Source organism: Somniosus microcephalus, chromosome 6 (genome assembly GCF_052327205.1).
Source record: "Somniosus microcephalus isolate GS21.2 chromosome 6, FLI_Smic_1.0, whole genome shotgun sequence".
Taxonomy (NCBI): domain Eukaryota; kingdom Metazoa; phylum Chordata; class Chondrichthyes; order Squaliformes; family Somniosidae; genus Somniosus; species Somniosus microcephalus.
In genome coordinates this window covers 69,640,008-69,661,438 of record NC_140992.1, presented here as the reverse complement: position 1 = coordinate 69,661,438, position 21,431 = coordinate 69,640,008, and the positions used below count along the sequence as shown (strand labels likewise).

Genomic DNA, 21,431 nt, shown 5'->3' with positions numbered 1-21,431 from the left:
TTACATAAAATGATTAAATGTAAGAACTGGAAGTACTGAACAGCTTTACTGTGGCCATTTAAATGTAATAAATGTATTGGTCTGTCCACACACTTTCTGCTGCAAAAGATAGCCTATTTTACGATTAATTATGTGACAAAGAAAACATCAAAGTTCACTAACTTGCTGTGATCATCAGTGGAGCAAAACACCAAAAGTGCCACTAAAAACATATTTAGTAGAGTGCACAAACAAGGAGAGGCAGATGATCTATTTCAAATTGACAGACTGCAGTATATGCACAAAAGCAAAGCTGTAGCCTTGCAGGAAAACACAGCTCTTAGCAGTGTTTGAACAACTTAACTGCCTATAGTTATGAACAGTCTCATCAATATGCTGCCCCTGCTCCCTAACTAACCCATTTCCCAGTTTCTACTTTCTTGGGAAGAAACAGATAATTTACCCCCTAAGGGAGGGTCTAACATTTTACTTAGCACCTCTATGTGAAATTGTTTTATGGCTGCTATAAGCATGGGGGAGAAGCATCTTACAGGCAGTGTTATGTACAGGAAACTTGGAGCAGATAGAAGAATAATGGGTACCACATTATTTATAACATTGTGTAAAATAAGCTTCTTTTGGAGTATTGAACTACTCTTACCTTTACTGAGTAAATTATAACCCAAGGGAGTAATAGGCCATAACAAGGATTATTTAATGTCTATAATCTTGTAATTATCTTTTATATTGTTTTTATACTCTGTATCCTAGGGTTTATGACTGGGAGCATCTCTGGTGGGGCAATGCTTATATCTACCATGAAAATGTCCCCCTGACCCTGACTGATTTTCAGGCCGAGGTCTTTTGCATGCCGGAGGCGGGCTCCCAGTTTTCGTTAGAGTCGTGCCAGAAAAAGCAGCCAAACTGCCTAAAGAATAAAAGTTTTTCTTCTGCAAAATTTGTCCTGCTGCTGCTGGGTCAGAGCTTTGCTCGGAGAGCACTAAGATTGAAACTGCAAGGCCCTCACTGCCTACTTTTGAACACTGGTGCAGGCCCCAAGTGGCACTGGACCCCTGAACCAGGCAAATGGCAGAAAACACATCTGCACATGTGGAGGGGACGGATGTGGTGGACTAGATCCTGGAGCACATTTCCAGCCCCATTCATCCTAGGTATACTAGCAAACTAGTGGGCCAGGGCTGGAGAGCGAGAAGGAGGTGAGCAATATGATGGACTGTATGTGAGAGGGAAAAAAGTGATAGTATGTGAAAGAGATACTGAAGGAACCAGAGAGATTGTAGAAAGACAACAGAGACAGAGAAGAGACTTAGCTGCAATTTATGGAGCATGACTGAATACAGATCTTTTGGCAGTGTCCAATTTTATTTAAAATTTGGTTTTCATTTCCATGTTTTAGGTTAGCATCATGACATTGTTAAATATATCATTTTTTTCACTTTTTAATGATTTATACAAAATAATTTTTTATTTACGTTGCTAAATCACATTTTAAGGTGTTTTTTCCTTAGTTTTCAACTTAGAAGTGCTACGATCATTTCTACCTGAAAACATTTCGGGAGACCATTCTGCTTCACTAGGTTCTCTCTCTCTCCACTCTTTCAATGCTTCTTGGAAAGCCTTTGCTGACTGCTCCTCATCAAAGTTGCCATTTAATAACGAGCTACTGTTCAAATCTTCTGCACTGCTGCTTTGCACACATGCAGCTGATTCGCCATCCTCTTGTTCCATGCTAAGAACCTACAGTATACAGGGAATTATAAAATGTTATCAGAAGAAATAAATAACTAATACTAGAACCCACCTTGTTTGTTTTGATATTTATCTTATTTCAAACCCTCCAACATGAGAGAGTTCCTTTCAGTTTTTATTTCTGCAACAGACCATGCATTGCTACAGAAAACAGTCACAATTTAGAAAGAGATAGGTGACTTAGACATTACAGTAAACCTTTGTCAAACTAAAGTTATGCTCACAGAGAGGAAGTTAAGTGTAGAGGATGAGAATGAAGTAGTTGGACAAGGGCCACCAAGTGGATGCACGGACCGTGGGGTTTACAGCATTTAGTGGCATGTGAAGAGCCCCCTACAAATCCATCCATTTGACGTCCTGTTTGCATGTGCTGTATTCTTTAGGTAGGGTGGTTAAAATGTTCTAAATTATACAATGTGGCAGAATTGGAACAATTCAGGTCAAATGGATGGAATGTGCATCATCTTCATGGGGGTTACAATGGGTGTTCTTTTATTAATGACACAGCTGCACAGTAGTAAAAGGTGCCAACTACTTTCAGTAAAGGACATTCAAGGAGCTTCTCTCCACTGCCTGCATGCACATCAACTCCCTTGAAGTAGTGGTCACCACATTTTAGGAAGGATGTGAAGGCCCTTGAGAGGGTGCAGAGGAGATTTACCAGAATGGTTCCGTTGATGGGGGATCTTAGCTACAAGGACAGGTTGAAGAAGCTGGATTTGTTTTCATTCGAGCAAAGGAGGTTGAAGGGTAATTTGATAGGGGTGTACAAGATTATGACGAGTTTAGATAGGCTAGACGGGGAAAGGCTGTTCCCACTAGTTGATGGTACAAGGACTAGGGACTAGGGGACACAGATTTAAGGTTTGGGGCAAGGGATACAGGGGGGCTGTGAGGAAAAACATTTTTATGCAGCGAGTGGTGAGGACCTAGAATTCGTTGCCGACGGAAGTGGTGGAAGCGGAGACACTCAATGTTTTCAAGGGGAGGCTGGATAGGCACTTGAGGGAAATAAACTTGCAGGGCTACGGGGATAGAGCGGGGGAATGGGACTGACTGGATTGCTCTAGAGAGCCAGCACAGATTCGATGGGCTGAATGGCCTCCTTCTGTGCCGTTATGACTCTATGACTAGGTATATTCTCTTCCTGGGGACTTCAAGCTTCTGGACTATCTGCATATTGACATCTCTTCAGATTGCTAAATTGTGAAGCATGTAGCACATGGCAATGATCTTGCTTACTCTGGCTGGTCTGTACAACTGCACTCTGCTTGCTGGTTAATTACTCAGAGGTATTGCTTCAGCATACCTGCGATCTGCTCAACAGTAACTCGGGTGGTGGCATGGGCTGCAGTGTACTGTCACTCTACTGCTATATGGGGGGGTTCCGGATAAGTGTCATCAGCCAGGGCTGCAAAGGGCAGCACAGTGGACTGCTGCAGAATACAAGAATAATGTCTACACCCCAAGAAATGACCACTGATGTGCAAAATTATATATGAAATCCACTTTTGATCACAGGTAGCTCAAGCAAACTGTATTCCAGAATTATACTTCTGTACTAAACTAGTTAATAAATCATCTGCAAATTTATGGAGTGAAGCCTCCGGTTAATTAAAACAATGCAGTTCTCAAGTGGAGCACCTGTAGCCACATAGGTTCCATCAAAGGCATCCTGCACTAGAGGAAACCCTGCCCTCTCAAGCTGCTGGGTTCTTTCCATTTGGAAAGTTATGAACATGTTGCCACTGGCAAACATGGCATGTCACTTAACTTTAAACATCTGTATAAAGCTGACTAGTTGATGTCGCCTGTAATAGCCTGGAAGGATTCTATGGCATAAAAGATTAAGGCCACCATTAGCTGCACAGCTACAAATAGTGCCGTAGCATTCCTGGAGTTTGTCTGAAGATCAGGCATCAGCAGATGGCAAAGCTTAAGTTGCCCCTTTCAGCAAAAATGCAGGCTTCATACAATGTACACAATGATACAGCTATACAAAAATGCTCAGGCAAAATAACTCATTCTGAAATTGCTACTGAGGCAAGATCAGAAAGCCAGCTTTAAGAGAAGTTCCAAAAGCAGGCCAAACAGTTGTGCCAGAAGTTGAAAAATCTGCCATGGGACCTTATTACAGGAAACTTTCGTTGAGGTTAAATGTCCGGGAAGCTCTATCTACCGGCAAAATTCAGGAGCTGTTTCCTATAAGTTTTTTTACTTCTCGTTGCTTTTTTTTTTCCAGTTAGGCTCTGCAAGGTCTAGCTGAAGCTGTTGCTTAGCTACAGAGACGCTTTTAAGCTGCAGCCGACTGTTTTGAAGCTGTTGCTAAGCAACAGGGTTTGTTGATTCACACGGAGCTCAAAAGCTCCGTATGTTTTAACATTAGCGCTGGTTTCTACGGCAGTTTTGATGGTACGGCACCAGCTCGGTCCTGTCAGTGCCGGATACCAGAAAGTTTCCTGTAGTATAACTTAAATGTTAAAACAAGGGTTGGGCTGTTCTACAGTGAGGCCTACTTTTGGGCAGAAAAACAGGTGTAGGATAACAGTAGTGAGAGAAGTTGATGATCTGATTTTCTGACCCATGCGCATTGCTGCACCACTTTGAGAGCATCAGAAGATTCTAATTTTCGCCTTTCAGTATTATCAACAATTACTGAGGGAATTTCAAGGACTAGTCCAACAAACCCTACATACATGGGCATTAAGTGTTACGATATTATGTCGCACCCATCATTCACATCAATCACGCAGATTCAATTTTTATTCCAGCATGATTCATATAGGGATTTTAATCTACAAAGTCATAAGAATGTCAGGGACAATTTAGTGCCATGAGGAACTTGCTCTCCAAACATGAGCAGATTCAAACAATATTTTGATATCAACAAATTTGATTCAAAATCTTTAAGCATTTTTTTTTTTTTAAATATGCAAACTCTCTTCACAGATGTGTTTAAAAATCACAATGAGATCTTCCATTCTCCAGCTGACTTGAGTGGGGGGCGGGGCGCGCAGGGTGGCAAATCAATTCCTACTATACCAAATACTTGTAAGATTTTAAACAAATACTTAACAATTGTGCGTGTTTGATGCAGACAGTTAGCATATTGATAGGACAGTGTACATGTCTGAAAAAGCAGCATAGACTAGGCCCCTTCCCCAAACTCCTACCGCTAGGTTATTGATGCCACTGCACACAATGAGCAGAAATTATGAGAATGGAAGAGAAGTTAGGAGCAGTGCTTTAATGGGTGGGGAGAAGGGAAAAGCCAGGAACACATTTATGGGGTGGGAGTTTGAAGCCAGGAGTGGTGCTGTAGGGGGCTAAAGAGAGAAGCCAGATGTGGCACTTTGGGGAAGGAAGGGGGAAAGCTGGAAGAGGAAGAGGAAAAATTCTGCTTTATTAAGTTTTAGTGAAGCACAGTCTTTGTCTCTGTTGGTGGAATCAGTATTTATTCCCAGAGTCTGTTGTGCTGCTCTGGCATTCACTAGGAATTGGCGGCCGTGCCTTCAGCTGCCAAGGATCTGAGCTCTGGAATTCCCTCCCTCTCATCCTTTAAATCACTCCTTAAAACATACCTCTTTGGCCAAGCCTTTGGTCACCTGTCTGAATATTTCTATGTGGCTCGGTGTTAAATTTTGTCTGATAACACTTCTGTGAATCACCTTGGAACAGTTTACTACGTTAAACGTGCTATATAAATGCAAGCTGTTGTTGTTGTTGGAAGGTCAAGTATTCATTTCGCACTACTTTAGTATGCAGAAGGAAGTGAATGCCACCAAGTCATAGGGGACACTGCTGTTTGGGGGGAGGGTGGGTTTAAATGAAGTTAAAAAAGAGAGAAGCCAGGATGGGGCAAAAAGAAAGGGTGGGAGAGAGGAGAATTGGATGGCAAGTTAGATGGGATACAGTGATCCGAGCCGGATCTGGATGTGAAAAAGAAGTGTGACTGTTGAGGAAGCTTTTGGGGGAAGTCAGTTTAGTAGTTTTAGAGGTTATTTAGTGCCTCTGTGACTATGGGGAGTTGGGGGGGGGGGGGGGGGGGGGGCGGTGGTGGAGAAAGAGAGAGAAAGAGTGACCTTTGAGGTAGCTTTTGTGAAGGCTATGTCTGGTTGTTCTGACAACCCAACATTTTATTTTTAGCTTCAAAACTAAGAATTGTACAGTATAATAATTAACATGAATGCACCAATTCTAAGTAAAGCGTGAACATTTTCCAGGGGCGCATGTCTCCTTACAAGGACTAAAATTTATAAATGTGCTGCCTACAACCGCAACTGAAATTAGACTATAGTTAATAAGACTGAGCTCAAATACTCGACTCACAGAAAATGTATTACAACTTCTTTTCTCACAGCAAAAGATCTACTGCTGCTACTGGATGAAAGACATTTTAAAATATGAAGAAAGATAATTAATTCCCAAATGTCAGTTATTTCCAATAAGATTGCACAGAAGTCCCTTTTTAGATGAAACTCTGGCAAAGCTCGTGCAAGCTCTAAAATACTGGAAAATAGACCAAACAAATTGTCAAAAATCAACATTTTCTGGAGGGTAAATGCTCCTGCCTTCCCCACCCACCCCTGCAACAGAAAATAAATATTGGGCCTTCTATGCTTATATCACCCTTCAGATACTTATGTTTCTATTTCCTTCAAAAAGAAATGAAGGAATGTCGCATATGCAAACAGTTCAAGTTATAAGCCAGTGTCCCACTGCACTTCCATTGTAATTCTTGTCATCAAGTGTCATTGACTTATGTTCAGATTTGCTTTTGAACAGTTAGCCTTTTTGAAACTGTTAATCAACTTTTGCTAGTTTCCTAGGTTGACATGCATGTTGTTGGAAATAAATAATCATTTGTACCAGTTATAAAACTTGATGCTTACTATATAAAACTGGGTTCTGATTAACGGGCATGCAAATATGCATCAACTTAAATTGTGGGCTTTTCTTTATATAAAATCTTCTGAGTTCAAACAATAACCTACTTCAGCATTTTGTTGTGTGCCCATTTGAGATGGAGGTTTTCTTACTGAAAGCTGTTTCTTCAGAAACTGTTTTGTATTCACTGGTGGGTCATCAGATTCAATTTGTTTTTTAAATTGGCTGACTAAATGCAATGAATTGCTTGGTGCATGTTCCTCAGCCTGTCAATAATATAAAAATGGATGACATTATTGAATAGAAGAAATTTTTTAAAAAAGGCAGCTTAATAAGGGCCATGTTAGATTAACATTCCCTCCTAGATTTTAAGTCATGTATTATTCAGTTAGTCCTCATAAATATTCCAATAGTTCTTCAAAGAACATTTGCAAACATGATAGAACAAAATGACCCAAACCTAGTACAACACAATAGATCTTGTGACTGAAAATCTCTACATAAAGTTAATGTTACTCTTTGCACCAGAAGATAACTTCAAGCAGTACAAGATAAACAACTACACTGCACCTTCAGTGTTTGCTTCATTCCAGGTGCGCTGGGCAAGACGAACAAAACATCAGTCTCTTAGGGTGCACGCATTTTGAGCTTCATTACCAAGGAAGAAAAAGCAGTAACAGTGAAAAGAAAATTTAGGTTCTCTATGTATAATTGTTCACCAGATAAGATTTTTTGGTCACAAAATGTTGTAATATTGGAAAATTGAAGTAGCAATTATTTTTTTCATATACCCAATTACCACAGAGCCCTCTTTACACCATTTGAAAATGATGTATGAATGCTTTGTTATTAATACACTAACATGCATAGAGTGTGAAATGACACAGGACAGAAACACTCCATTGACGTTCTTCTCCATATGAGCTACCTATGCTCCTTTCAAACACAGGAGCAGCAGCTTGTGCATTCTGCTGCATTTCCTTCCCTCTCAAAAAGGAAAAGCAGAAAGATACAGTTACTCTCAACTTATTTTTCTGATTTCCCCATTGTGTAATGAAAAACAAAATCTGTTTTAGACGCAAAACTACTGAATCACACAGCAGAAATTCTAATCCCCTTAGTACCACAAGGTGGCATTGACTGTCTTCTGCACCATTATTTTGGCACTGGACTCGAATGTTAATACAGGTCGAGCGTCCCAAATCCGGAGTTCTGGAATCCGGGGCGATTGGTGGCAGGAGTCCGGAATCCGTAAAATGTTCCGGAATCCGGACACCCTGAGGGAGGCTTACCAAAAACGGGAAATAGCGCAACCTGGGCCCAGGCATTTCCGGACTCGGCACATGTTTCTGATGTCCGAAGTCCAGAAATATCGCAACCTGGGCTCGGGCGTTTCCGGACTTTGGACATCAGAAACACATTCCGAAGCCCGGAAAAACCCAAAAACCGGCTCGGCCTCGGTCCCGAGGTTGCCAGATTTGGGACGCTCAACCTGTAGCATGAACATGGCTTTTTTGTAGCATTCTCTTGAAAACAAGCCACAAAATTTAATCTTGGACTATATATCCGATTATTTTAGCTTAATAGTAAAAGGTAATGGTCTTTGTCAATAAGGTCATATTTGCCAATGGTGTTAATTAGTCAAGCTGTTCTATTTGTGGTCAGCACAAACGCATATCTGAAAGACTCCAGGTGAAACACAGAGCAGGAGAAGACAGTCGCAGAAGATTTATTAGCAAATTAATTTCATTGATTCAGCTGATGTTCACCAATACCACTGATAAAACAGAAGCTATGTGCTTGCATGAAAAATTAAATATTAATAAGTTACATACCCATGAATTATACCCTACAGTAAAAAATAGTCCATTGTATTTATATTATAGGTCACTGAATATTGCTTAAGATTTAAATCTGTACATGTAATTAATTAAAATGCAACAACTATTTACAAGATACACAGAGCACACCTTTATTGACAGCCATATGCACACTCAAATGCTCGCACTTGATACGGAAATGCTTGATGCTTCCACTAGTACCCGAAACGGGTAGTGTTTTCTTCCCCACTGGCATCTCTTACTTTGTGCACAAAAGTCATATAAAAAAAACGTAACCTCATGCATATTACGATGGCCAAAACAAATGTGCCCACATTTTATGCTGGAATAGAGGTTTTAATTTATGGCACAGGTGAGTTGTAAACACTAAATTTCACCTGTGATTAACATCGTCTGACAGATCACTACAGGTGAGAGAGGATTAGAGCACAAGATACAGTTTGAGGTAACCTATACTAGGATAAAACCAGCTGAAATATGCTCTATAATCATTAATAAATGAAACAAAGTTTTAATTAATTCCCTTTAGTAACTCATAGTCCACTACCATTACTCCAAGTATATAGACATTTCATACACAATTAGGCCCTCCCAAATGGCCAAATATTGTTTGACTTTACCTAAATATTTTAACTGTAAATAATCTACTAAAGGGCTTTAGTGCTCGTGTTATAAAGTTTCTGATGTGTCACTCTTCTGGTAAGAGTACACAAAATCTAACACATTTGGTAACTCTGATCATTCTTAAAAAAGATTAAGTTTGTTGGACTTCTACTCTGGTAACAACATTCAGGTAGGTTGGCCCTCATTTATCTCCCACCAATCACAGTTCAAAAATCACCCTACCAACCCCAATCACAAAGCAGACCTACAACATTGCCCAAATCACTCCACCCCTCATGTTCACCTGGTCTACACCAAGGCTGCATCTCTCCTCTCCTCTCCTCTCCCTTGTATCCTACATCCACCATATAGCCATGCACAATTTCCTTTCCTATCATTAAAAAATATAGCACGTGCCCCTCAGCGGCCCCTTCCCAGTTGGTCACCTACCATCCAACACCCAAAAATATTAGAAGTAGAACATACAGACGACAAAAGAACAAGGGACATAGACAAGCAGAATTGAACAAAAAATGAGACAGAAACACAAAAATACAACAACAGAAAAACACAGAGACAAGTAAAACATAATTTATATCATCCAATTTCCCTTAAGCAAAGCCCAAAGGGATTTACTAACTGGAAAATAAAATAAAATTAGAGTGCATATTAAGAAATGTTTCTGTGAATTTAGTTGGACTTCCGCTCACAGCAAAAATATTGACAGCAAATTAGTTTACCAGCACTTGTTCTAGCTGCAGGGAAAGAGAGACAGATTTTTCTGTAGACAAAGGCAGAATATAAGGAAAAAGATGCAGCAGGGAGAAACCACAGAAGCAAAAACAGTGAAATGCTGGAGACAGTCAGCAAGTCAGGCAGTATCTGTCGAGAGAATACAAATCAGTTAACATTTCAGGTCTAGACCCATCAGAACCCACTTCTCCAGTGCTTTGTTTTTGTTTTGGATTTGCAGCATCTTCAGTATTGTGCTTTTTGTTCAAAAAGAAACACAACGATGGCCTCAAACAAGTTGGACCATCTTAATGCTAATTCTACTAAGGCCTCTGTAGGGATGGGGAGAATGAAGGAGGGAAGAAATTAAATTTCCTAACATCGTTTGTATTGTATCCAAATAGGTGAAATTAAAAATAACTGATTAGATATAGTTCAAAAATGAAACATTTACTTATTTTCAATAGATACACTGTGTACCCTAGTCCAATTATCCTTTCTTTCAATCCCAATCAATCTGAAGACAACACTTGACCTTGACTCACTGTGGCTAATTTTCACTTTCAACAGTGGCATAAAGTGAGCAATATCGGATATGCCGCCCATTATACACCCTGCTTAATTTTATTTTCCATTGACTTCAATATAAGGTTCAAATTAATTCAGCAGGCCTTTGCAAAAGTAATGATTGGCTAGGTCTTAATGATCAGTGATATATTATCTTTAATCAACATGTGCGTGCGTCTTCAAGTATAAAGTTAAGTATACCTTCAAATGTAAGCTGAAACAGTGGGCATGATTGTTGGCCATTCATTTATTTACAGTAAATGCTAGATTTACAAATGTGAAATGGTGATCGCGGTCAGTGGATTCCTTTCTTTTGGAAGGCAGAGAATCAAAAACAATACATCAAAAGGTTAGCAACTTTGGAATGCTTAGTAGCTATCTTAAAATCAGGAAAAATTTACAATTAAAAAAAAATTGTTTTAAAACCTCTAAGCTACAATACATTTAAATGAAATCACCATCTTCTGAAAATATGTAACAGGAGATGTCTGTACCTGAAAAGGGGAAAATCTGTGAAGCTTCAGTGCCCCCTTTTGATGGAATTTAGCAAAGCAGCTGGAACAGTAATCCTCTCCACACTCCACACAAACCTTCAGGAAGTGCAGAAAACATTTTAAAGTGAGACTAGCTGAAATGCCTGTCAATTTAAAAAAGAAGACACATTTCTGTGTCTCCAAACATTTATAGTTATCTTTCTAGCACAGATGCAGTCAAAAACTAAATGGAACTTAAATGCTATAGGGCTGATTTACAAAATCAAGTTCCCAGTGGGGACCCTTATTCACCGGGAGCGCATAGTGGGAATTATGAGCGCATTACAATATATTACAATGAATGGATGGAAAATGCACCTGTGATTTCATAATGTGCATTCCCAGCAGGCAAGGATCCTCTGAGAGCAGTTTCATAAAATTGGCCCTTACACAAATTGATTTTTGAAAAATATCAAGCTAAACCAACAGGACTGAAGAAATTTAAATGGACAAGAACACCATGAGAACACAAGATATCAGCATTTAGTAGACTGCTCCACAGAATAAAGACATTTCTGTACAATCTAACAAATAAGGAAGTGACTGTTAAAATACTGGCCCGTAATGTGTGGTCAGTGGTGAAGCAAAGGCATAAACTGGCATAAATTCTGGAAATTTGAGTGAGCTGCATTTTTGCGTGGAGGCAGAGCTATGTTAATGAGTGGGAAAGGGTTTTGGCAGAGGTGACTGGTTTCGACGTAAACAAAAATGAGGCAATTCTGTCGTAGTGCATAACCGTGCGCAAGTCACTTACACCGGAAATTCATCGATTTTTATGCCGAAAAATCAACATTACGTTGCACTTACACCAATGTTTCTGCACAAGTTTTCAGGAAATTCTGGGCAATATCAGACAAGAATTTCCCAGTCGGGCATGAGCCAGACAGGAATGGGATTCATACCCAAACATTATAAGTACTAACCCTACTGTAATATTCAGTCTCATTACAATATTTTGAGCAAGAAACGCCCATTAGGGGTGCAAAATAGAGTACTACTGCAGGATTTAAAGGTTTAAAACAGATTAAAAGAGGAATGCGCTATCATGTCAGAGTTGGCTCAGTGGTTGCACACTTGCCCAAGTCTGAAGGGCGGGTGTACAAGCCCCACATCATGGCTTGAGCACATAACCCAGGCTGACACTTCAGTGCAATACTGAGGGAGAGCCGCACTGTTGGAGATGCTGTCTTTCAGTTTAAAGATTCCATAGCACTATTTGAAGTGTAGGGGGGGGGGGGGGGGGGGGAGGGGGGGAGGGGGGGGAAAGAGTTCTCCTGGCCAATATTTATCACTTAAACATCACTAAAGTAGATTATCTGGTCATATCCCATTGCAGTATGTGTGGAACTTTGCTGTGCACAAAGGCTGCCATGTTTCCCCATACAGGAAACTCTCGATTTACCGGCACGTAAATAACCGGAAATCTCTGTTAACCAGCAAAATTCAGGAGTAGATTCAGGTAAGTTTTACTTCATATTAGTGGCCGTTCCTGGATCTGTGGCCATGTAACCGGGGTTCCTGCACCTGTTGCTATGCAACAGGGACGCTTGGTCTATGGCCGGGGTTTCGGCAGCTGCGGCAGGCGGAGCAGAGCGACTACAAAAGGCCCCAGAGGCTCAGGTAGGCCTCAGTGCAGCATCGGCAGTGGCGGCAGGCGGAGCAGAGCGGCAGAGCGACTACAAAAGGCCCCAGAGGCTCAGGTAGGCGTGCCAATCTCCAATCTCAGGCAAGGAGAGAGGTAAAAAGTATTCGAGGTGTGACGTCACCACAACACAGGTAGGTGATTGGTTGGAGTATTTCTCTCGTTTTAAAACTTTAAGTCTGTGGTTTATAGTTTTTAAGGTTGCTGTGGTGTAGCGGGGACAGTTTGTAAACCAGGGCCCTTAAATATATCATTTAACTGTAGTGAAATTGGTGGGATTCATTTAATTTTAATTAATTAGTTAAAGGGTAAGTCATGGCAGGACAGCCCAGCCCCGTAGTGTGCTCCTCCTGCTCTATGTGGGAAATCAGGGATGCTTCCTGCGTCCCTGACGACCATGTGTGCGGGAAGTGTGTCCAGCTGCAGCTACTGACAGACCGCATTGCGGCACTGGAGCTGCGGATGGATTCATTTTGGAGCATTCGCGATGCTCAGGACGTCGTGAATATCACATATAGCGAGTTGGTCACACCGCAGGTAAAGGGTGTACAGGCAGGAAGGGAATGGGTGACCAGCAGGCAGAGTAAGAGGCGCAGGCAGGTAGTGCAGGAATCCCCTGCGGCCATCCCCCTTCCAACAGATATACCACTTTGAATACTGTTGGGGGGGATGACTCATCAGGGGAAGGCAGCAGCAGCCAACTTCCTGGCACCATGGGTGGCTCTGCTGCACAGGCCGGGAGGAAAAAGAGTGGAAGAGCTATAGTGATAGGGGATTCAATTGTAAGGGGAATAGATAGGCGTTTTTGCGGCAGCAATCGAGACTCCAGGATGGTGTGTTGCCTCCCTGGTGCAAGGGTCAAGGACGTCTCGGAGCTGCTGCAGAACATTTTGGAAGGGGGAGGGTAGACAGCCAGTTGTCGTGGTGCACATAGGCACCAACGATACAGGTAAAAACTGGGATGAGGTCCTAAAAGCAGAATATAGGGAGTTAGGAGGTAAATTCAAAAATAGGACCTCAAAGGTAGTAATCTCAGGATTGCTACCAGTGCCACATGCTAGTCAGAGTAGAAATAGGAGGATATTTCAAATGAATATGTGGCTAGAGGAATGGTGCAAGGAGGAGGGATTCAAATTCCTTGGACATTGGAACCGGTTCTGGGAGAGGTGGGACCAGTACAAACGGGACGGTTTGCACCTGGGCAGGGCCGGGACCGATGTCCTAGGGGGAGTGTTTGCTAGTGCTGTTCGGGGGGGTTTAAACTAAAATGGCAGGGGGTTGGGAACCTGAGCATGGAGACAGAGGAAAGGAAAACAGGGATAAAAGCAAAAGATAGGAAGGAGAAAAACAAAAATGGCAGTCAGAGAAATCAACGGTTTAAATCAAACGTGGCCACAGTAAATAATAATTCTAATAGGTCTAAGAGCGTTAAAAAAATAAGCCTGAAGGCTTTGTGTCTTAATGCGAGGAGCATTTGTAATAAGGTGGATGAATTGGCTGCGCAAATAGAGGTAAACGGATATGATTTGGTTGGGATTACAGAAACGTGGCTCAAAGATGGCCAAGACTGGGAACTCAACATCCAGGGGTGTTCGATATTCAGGAAAGATAGGCAAAAAGGAAAGGGAGGTGGGGTAGCATTACTGGTTAAAGAAGGGATTAATACAATTGTAATGAAGGATATTAGCTCTGATGACGTGGAATCTGTATGGGTAGAATTGAGAAATACTAAGGGGAAAAAAACATTAGTGGGAGTGGTATATAGACCTCCAAACAGTAAGGCGGAGGTTGGGGATGGCATTAAAAGGGAAATTAAAGAAGCGTGCAATAAGGGCACAGCAGTCATCATGGGTGACTTTAATCTACATATAGATTGGGCCAACCAAATTAGTAACAATACTGCGGAGGAGGAATTCCTGGAGTGTTTACGGGATGGTTTCCTGGACCAATATGTCGAGGAACCAACCAGAGATCAGGCCATCTTAGACTGGGTATTATGTAACAAGAAAGGATTAATTAGCAATCTTGTTGTACGAGGCCCCTTGGGTCGGAGCGATCATAATATGATTGAATTCTTCATTAAGATGGAGAATGAAGTAGTTGACTCAGAGACAAGTGTCCTCAATTTAAATAAAAGGAAACTACGATGGTCTGAGGAGCAAGTTGGGTAGGATTGATTGGCGAATGGCACTCAAAGGGTTGACAGTGGATAGGCAATGGCAAACATTCAAAGACCGAATGGATGAGCTACAGAATTTGTTCATCCCAGTTTGGCATAAAAATAAAACAAAAAAGGTGACTCAACCGTGGCTAACAAGGGAAATTAGGGATAGCATAAGATCCAAGGAGAGGACATATAAATTGGCTAGAAAAAGCAATAGTCCTGAGGATTGGGAGCAGTTTAGGAGTCAACAAAGGAGGACAAAGGGATTAGTTAAGAAAGGGAAAATAGAATATGAGAGTAAGCTCGCAGGGAACATAAAAACTGACTATAAAAGCTTTTATAGATATGTGAAGAGAAAAAGATTGGTGAAGTCAAGCATAGGTCCCTTACAGTCAGAATCAGGGGAATTTATAATGGGAAACAAGGAAATGGCAGACCAACTAAATAGATACTTTGGTTCTGTCTTCACAAAAGAGGACACAAATAACCTCCCAGAGATGTCGGGGAACATAGGGTCTGATGAAAGGGAGGAACTGAAAGAAATCAGTATTTGTAGGGAAATGGTGTTAGGAAAATTGATGGGACTGAAGGCTGATAAATCCCCAGGGCCTGATGGTCTACATCCCAGGGTACTTAAGGAAGTGGCCCTAGAGATAGTAGATGCATTGCTGGTCATCTTCCAGAACTCGATAGACTCTGGAACGGTACCCATGGATTGGAGGGTAGCTAATGTTACCCCACTATTCAAAAAAGGTGGTAGAGAAAAAGCAGGGAATTATAGACCGGTAAGCCTGACATCGGTAGTGGGGAAAATGCTGGAGTCTATTATAAAAGATGTAATAGCAGAGCACTTGGAAAGCAGTGACAGGATCGGACAAAGTCAACATGGATTTACAAAAGGTAAATCATGCTTGACTAATCTACTGGAATTTTTTGAGGATGTAACTGGTAAAATAGATAAGGGAGAACCAGTGGGTGTGGTGCATTTGGACTTTCAGAAAGCTTTCGATAAGGTCCCACATAAGAGATTAGCGTGCAAAATTAAGGCACATGGGATTGGGGGCAAGGTATTGACTTGGATAGAGAACTGGTTGGCGGACAGAAAGCAAAGAGTTGGAATAAACGGGTCATTTTCCGAGTGGCAGGCAGTGACTAGTGGGGTACCGCAAGGATCAGTCCTAGGACCCCAGCTGTTCAAAATATATATTAATGATCTGGACGAGGGAATTGGATGTAATATCTCCAAATTTGCAGGCGACACAAAGCTGGGTGGGAGGGTAAGCTGTGAGGAGGATGTCGTGAAACTCCAGTACGATTTGGACAGGTTGGGTGATTGGGCAGAAACATGGCAAATGCACTATAATGTGGATAAATGTGAGGCTATCCACTTTGGTGGCAAAAACAGGAAGGCAGATTATTATTTGAATGGCAATAGATTGGGAGAAGGGGAAGTGCAAAGAGACCTGGGTGTTATTGTGCACCAGTCGCTGAAGGTAAGCATGCAGGTGCAGCAGGCGGTTAAGAAGGCAAATGGTATGCTGGCCTTCGTAGCAAGAGGGTTCGAGTACAGGAACAAGGATGTCTTGCTGCAGTTGTACAGGGCCTTGGTGACACCGCACCTTGAGTATTGTGTGCAGTTTTGGTCACCTTACCTGAGGAAGGACGTTCTTGCCATGGAGGGAGTGCAGCGAAGATTCACCAGGCTGATACCTGGGATGGCAGGAATGACGTATGAGGAGAGATTGTGTCGATTGGGCTTATACTCACTGGAGTTTAGAAGATTGAGAGGGAATCGCATCGAAACCTATAAAATTCTGTCAGGTCTGAACAGACTAGATGCAGGAAGGATGTTTCGGATGGCCGGGGAGTCCAGAACCAGGGGTCATAGTCTAAGGATAAGGGGTAAGCCATTTAGGACTGAAATGAGGAGGAACTTCTTCACCCAGAGAGTGGTGAACCTGTGGAATTCTCTGCCACAGAGGGCGGTGGAGGCCAGTTCATTAAATATATTCAAGAAAGAGTTGGATATATTTCTTGAGGCTAAAGGGATCAAGGGATATGGGGAGAAGGCAGGGACAGGGTACTGAATTTGGATGATCAGCCATGATCTCATTGAATGGCGGAGCAGGCTCAAAGGGCCGAATGGCCTACTCCTGCTCCTATCTTCTATGTTTCTATGTTTCTGCACCTGTTGCTATGCAACAGGGACGCCTGGATCTGTGGCCGTGTACGGGGTTCTCGTACCTTTTACTATACCTCTCTGTAATCCGGACTTTTTGATAAACTGGCACTAAGCCGGTCCCGTCAGTGCTGGATAAAAAAGAGTTTCCTGTATTACAACAGTGGCTACATTTCAAAAGTATTTAATTGACTGTGCAGCACTTTGGGACATCGAGGTAAAAGGTGCTGCATAAATGCAAGCTCTTTTTTCCTTTCTGCAACAGAGTCCATGATAAAGATTGTCTGGCTGGTCTGCAGGAGAGCAGAAAATGCCCATGTCTGTAAATACAGCAGTGGAACGTGCTTTTGAAGGGAGGTGGCGAAGGAAGACTCATGTTGATGCAAACACTGCCAGGGAAAATTAATGGCAAAGGAGTGGAATTTGTGATAGGGCCAAACACAACAGCAGTGTGATGCCTGTATTGGCAGTGGGCTTAGATACTGGTGCAGCAAGTGGCATAGCTCAGTAACAGCTTCCTTTGTAAAGCAAAGCCACTGCAAGCACGCTTCCTCCAACAACTGCAAGTGAGAGAACCTTCGTCTGTATACACTGGTGTGAGGATACCGACCGGCAGGTGGGTGCACTGTGCCTCTGGTGCTGTCTGACCAGCCCAGGCATCCCTCCATTGTTTCTCTTCTTCCAGAAAGCAAAGATGCAGGGAAATTTCCAATAGGAAATCCATTAGGCCCTGTCTGAAATGGAAGGAAAATAGCAGCTTTATACCAAATGGCACAAAGACAGATGTCAAAGTAGTTGGTACTAAAAAAGTAAAAATACTCCAAAAATGAGTCAGAAATAATCTTTAAACTGATGCGACAATCTTAAAATTCTTATCTGCCTACTGCAGATCATCTCGCAGCCTGAATGCCTATTTATATGGGCGAGAAGAGGAATCAGGGCAAAAAGAGGCGGAAAAGACAGCATTTCATAACTTTTGCCTCACTTCTATATAACTGCTCAAAAAAGGGCAAATGCCTACACAACACTGGAAATAATGGCAGAAATAGTACTGGTGAAAAAGTGGCAGAGACCCAGCATCACAGAATTTCTCATTTCACAATTGGGGAGCCTGATTCGTACTCTCAAATAGAACAACAACAACAACTTGTATTTATATAGCACCTTTAACGTAGAAAAACTTCCCAAGGCACTGCACAGGAGTACTTTAAGACAAAAAATTTGACACCAAGCCACATAAGGAAAAATTAGGGCAGGTGACCAAAAACTTGGTCAAAGAGGTAGGTTTTAAGGAGCGTCCTAAAGGAGGAAAGAGAGGTGGCAAGGCAGAGAGGTTTAGGCAGGGAATTCCAGAGCTTAGGGCCTAGGCAACAGAAGGCACGGCCACCAAAGGTTGAGCGATTATAATCAGGGATGCTCAAGAGGGCAGAATTAGAGGAGCGCCGATATCTCGGGGGCTTGTGGGGCTGAAGGAGATTAGAGATAGGGAGAGGCGAGGTCATGGAGGAATTTGAAAACAAGGATGAGAATTTTCAAATCGAGGCGTTGCTTAACCGGGAGCCAATGTAGGTCAGCGAGCACAGGGGTGATGGGCGAATGAGACTTGGTGCGAGTTAGGACACGGGCAGCCGAGTTTGGATACGGGCAGGCGAGTTTGGATGACCTCAAGTATACGTAGGGTAGAATGTGGGAGGCCAGCCAGGAGTGCATTGGAATAGTCAAGGCTGGAGATAACAAAGGCATGGATGAGGGTTTCAGCAACGGATGACCTGAGGCAAGGGCGGAGATGGGCGATGTTAGAGGTGGAAATAGGCGTTCTTTGTTACGCTGCAGATGTGTGGTCGGAAGTTCATTTTAGGGTCAAATATGACACCAAGGTTGCGAACAGTGCAATTCAGCCTCAGACAGATGTTAGAGAGAGGGTTGGAGTCAGTGGCGGGAACAGAGTTTGTGGCGGGGACCGAAAACAATGGCTTCGGTCTTCCCAATGTTTAATTGGAGAAAATTTTTGCTCATCCTGAACTGAATGTCGGACAAGCAGTCTGGCAATTTAGACACCGTGGAGGGGTCGAGAGAAGAGGTAGTGAGGTAGAGCTGGGTGTCGTCAGCGTACATGTGGAAATTGAGGCTGTGTTATCGGATGATGTCGCCAAGGGGCAACATGTAGATGAGAAATAGGAGTGGGCCAAGGATAGATCCTTGGGGACACCAGAGGCAACGACACGGGAGTGGGAAGAGAAGCCGTTGCAGGTGATTCTCTGGCTACGATTAGATAGATAAGAATGGAACCAGGTGAGTGCAGTCCCACCCAGCTGGACGATGATGGAGAGGCACTGGAGAAGGATGGAGTGGTTAACCGTGTCAAAGGCTGCAGACAAGTCAAGAAGGACGAGGAGGGATAGTTTTCATTTGTCACAGTCACAATCAAGGCATTCCAATTGAAAATCGAGGCTAAGTACTCTCCATCAGTATTTGCAGGCATGTACTGGAGTGCCGTGGGTTAACACAGATGTGTCAGCCGTGGGTAGCACTCTCACCTCCGAGTCAGAAGGTTGTGGGTTCAAGTCCCACTCCAGAGACTGGAGCACAAAAATCTAGGCTGACACTCCAGTGCAGTACTGAGGGAGTGCTGGACTGTCAGAGGTGCCATCTTTCAGATGAGATGTTAAACCACGGCCCCGTTTGCACTCTCAGGTAGATGCAAGAGATCCTATGGCACTATTTCGAAGAATAGCAGTGGTGTTACCTCCGGTGTCCTGGCCAATATTTATCCCTCAATCAACATCACTATAACAGATTATCTGGTCATTATCACGTTACTATTTGAGAGAGCTTGCTGTGCGCAAATTGGTTGCCACATTTCCTGCATTACAACAGTGACTACACTCGAAAAGTAAAGCGCTTTGGGACATCCTGAGGTCGTGAACAGCACTATATAAATGCCAGTCTTTCTTTTTAATCACTCATTGTGGTTTGAAAACATCACATATCTTGTTGCATTTCACTCAAAAATAAACATGGATTCATATGCCACCTGTAATGGCACTGCTCTACTACAGGTATCAGTTTGAGACCAGTAAATGGAGGACACAAGATTGGTAGACCCAAGTTATATCATTGGTGGATATCACACTGGCCTTGGAAAACTGCTTACAACAACTACAACAACTACTAGCATTTATATAACGCCTTTAACATAGTAAAACATCCCAAGGCGTTTTCAGTCCCTGCCACAAACTCCATTCCCTAGCCACCGACTCCATCCCTCTCCCTAACATCACAGGAGTATTAAGACAAAAAAAATTGACGCCGAGCCACACAAGGAGAAATTAGGGCAGGTGACTAAAAGCTTGGTCAAAGAGGTAGGTTTTAAAGGAGCATCTTAAAGGAAGAGAGGTAGTGAGGCGGACAGGTTTAGACAAGGAATTTCAGAGCTTAGGGCCTAGGCAACAGAAGGCACGGCCACCAATGGTTGAGCGATTATAATCAGAGATAGTCAAGAGGGCAGAATTAGAGGAGCGTTGATATCTCAGGGGGTTGTGAGGCTGAAGGAGATTAGAGATAGAGAGGGGCGAGGCCATGGAGGGATTTGAAAACAAGGATGAGAATTTTGAAATCGAGGCATTGCTTAATCTGGAGCCAATGTAGGTCAGCGAGCATATATGAGTATATGCGAACTATTATGCGCACAAAAGCTGGTTAAATTTGAATGATAGAAAAGAACTGCTGGGTTAGTCAGCTCTTTGCAAACATTAAAAAGGTTATAAATTATTGTTTGCTTTGCACAAACGGTAATGTACTTCGGTATCTGTAGTCTCAAATCACTTGCCTGGATTCAATTTGGGCAACTTCACAGCTGAGTTTTACCATACATTTCTCATTAATGGGAAACCTTATAAATCAGTTTATAATTTATTGCTCTTTTTAATTTCCCGATAGTCTCATTCTGACTATAAACCAGGTTGGATTGTACAGAACAGAAAATTGAATATGATAAAACTATATTTAAAATATTAAGGGGAAGAAATTCGGTCTCACCCCGTTTGGGGTGCAATTATCGGCCGGGCACAAAGTTTAGCGCCTGCCGCTAATTATCGCCTCCGACTGCAAACTTGGCCTCTAGCGCCCCTGGAGGTGATTTGAGCGCTAAAGCAGGCACTACATACCTGTCTTAAGGTGCTAACGCCGAGGAGCGAGGAGCTACCTCAGAGCGCTGGTGAAGCTCAGGTGATGTCAGTTAGCAATTAGCAAAAGGGAGGGTCGATCTTGCTCTCTAGTCACACCCTGTTCATTGCAGCCTTGAATCTCGGCCTGGACAGACCTGTACTTCAATTCTGCTGGAAAGAACAATGGAGAGGCCCAGGGAACGAGCTCAGCGTTTCAGCAACTGGGCCTTGGTGGCTCTGGTTGGCGCAGTGGAGCACCGAAGGTCAGTATGCTACCCACAAAGGGGCAGGAGGCCATTGCCACGCAAATATAGAAGAGTGTGGAGGGAGGTGGCTTAGCAAGTCTCCTCCAGAAGCATGGTGCCCAG

At 42.7% G+C, this 21,431-nt stretch overlaps 1 protein-coding gene across 5 annotated transcripts in view; it reads right to left on the bottom strand.

Annotated features, from left to right (window-relative positions):
- The window catches only part of zbbx (zinc finger, B-box domain containing), a 198,242-nt gene that overhangs the window by 133,589 nt on the left and 43,222 nt on the right, over nucleotides 1-21,431 (bottom strand). For 2 of the 5 annotated variants that reach the window (XM_085990383.1, XM_085990386.1), the window contains exons 7-9: nucleotides 10,874-10,969; nucleotides 6,744-6,902; nucleotides 1,542-1,737 (exon numbers count right to left, since the gene is read on the bottom strand). In XM_085990383.1, coding sequence (XP_085846509.1) covers nucleotides 1,542-1,737; nucleotides 6,744-6,902; nucleotides 10,874-10,969 — 451 coding nt within the window. Of the gene's footprint in view, nucleotides 1-1,541; nucleotides 1,738-6,743; nucleotides 6,903-10,580; nucleotides 10,690-10,873; nucleotides 10,970-21,431 lie in introns of those variants that run through there. The other 3 variants (XM_085990388.1, XM_085990384.1, XM_085990387.1) reach the window with 3 other exon arrangements.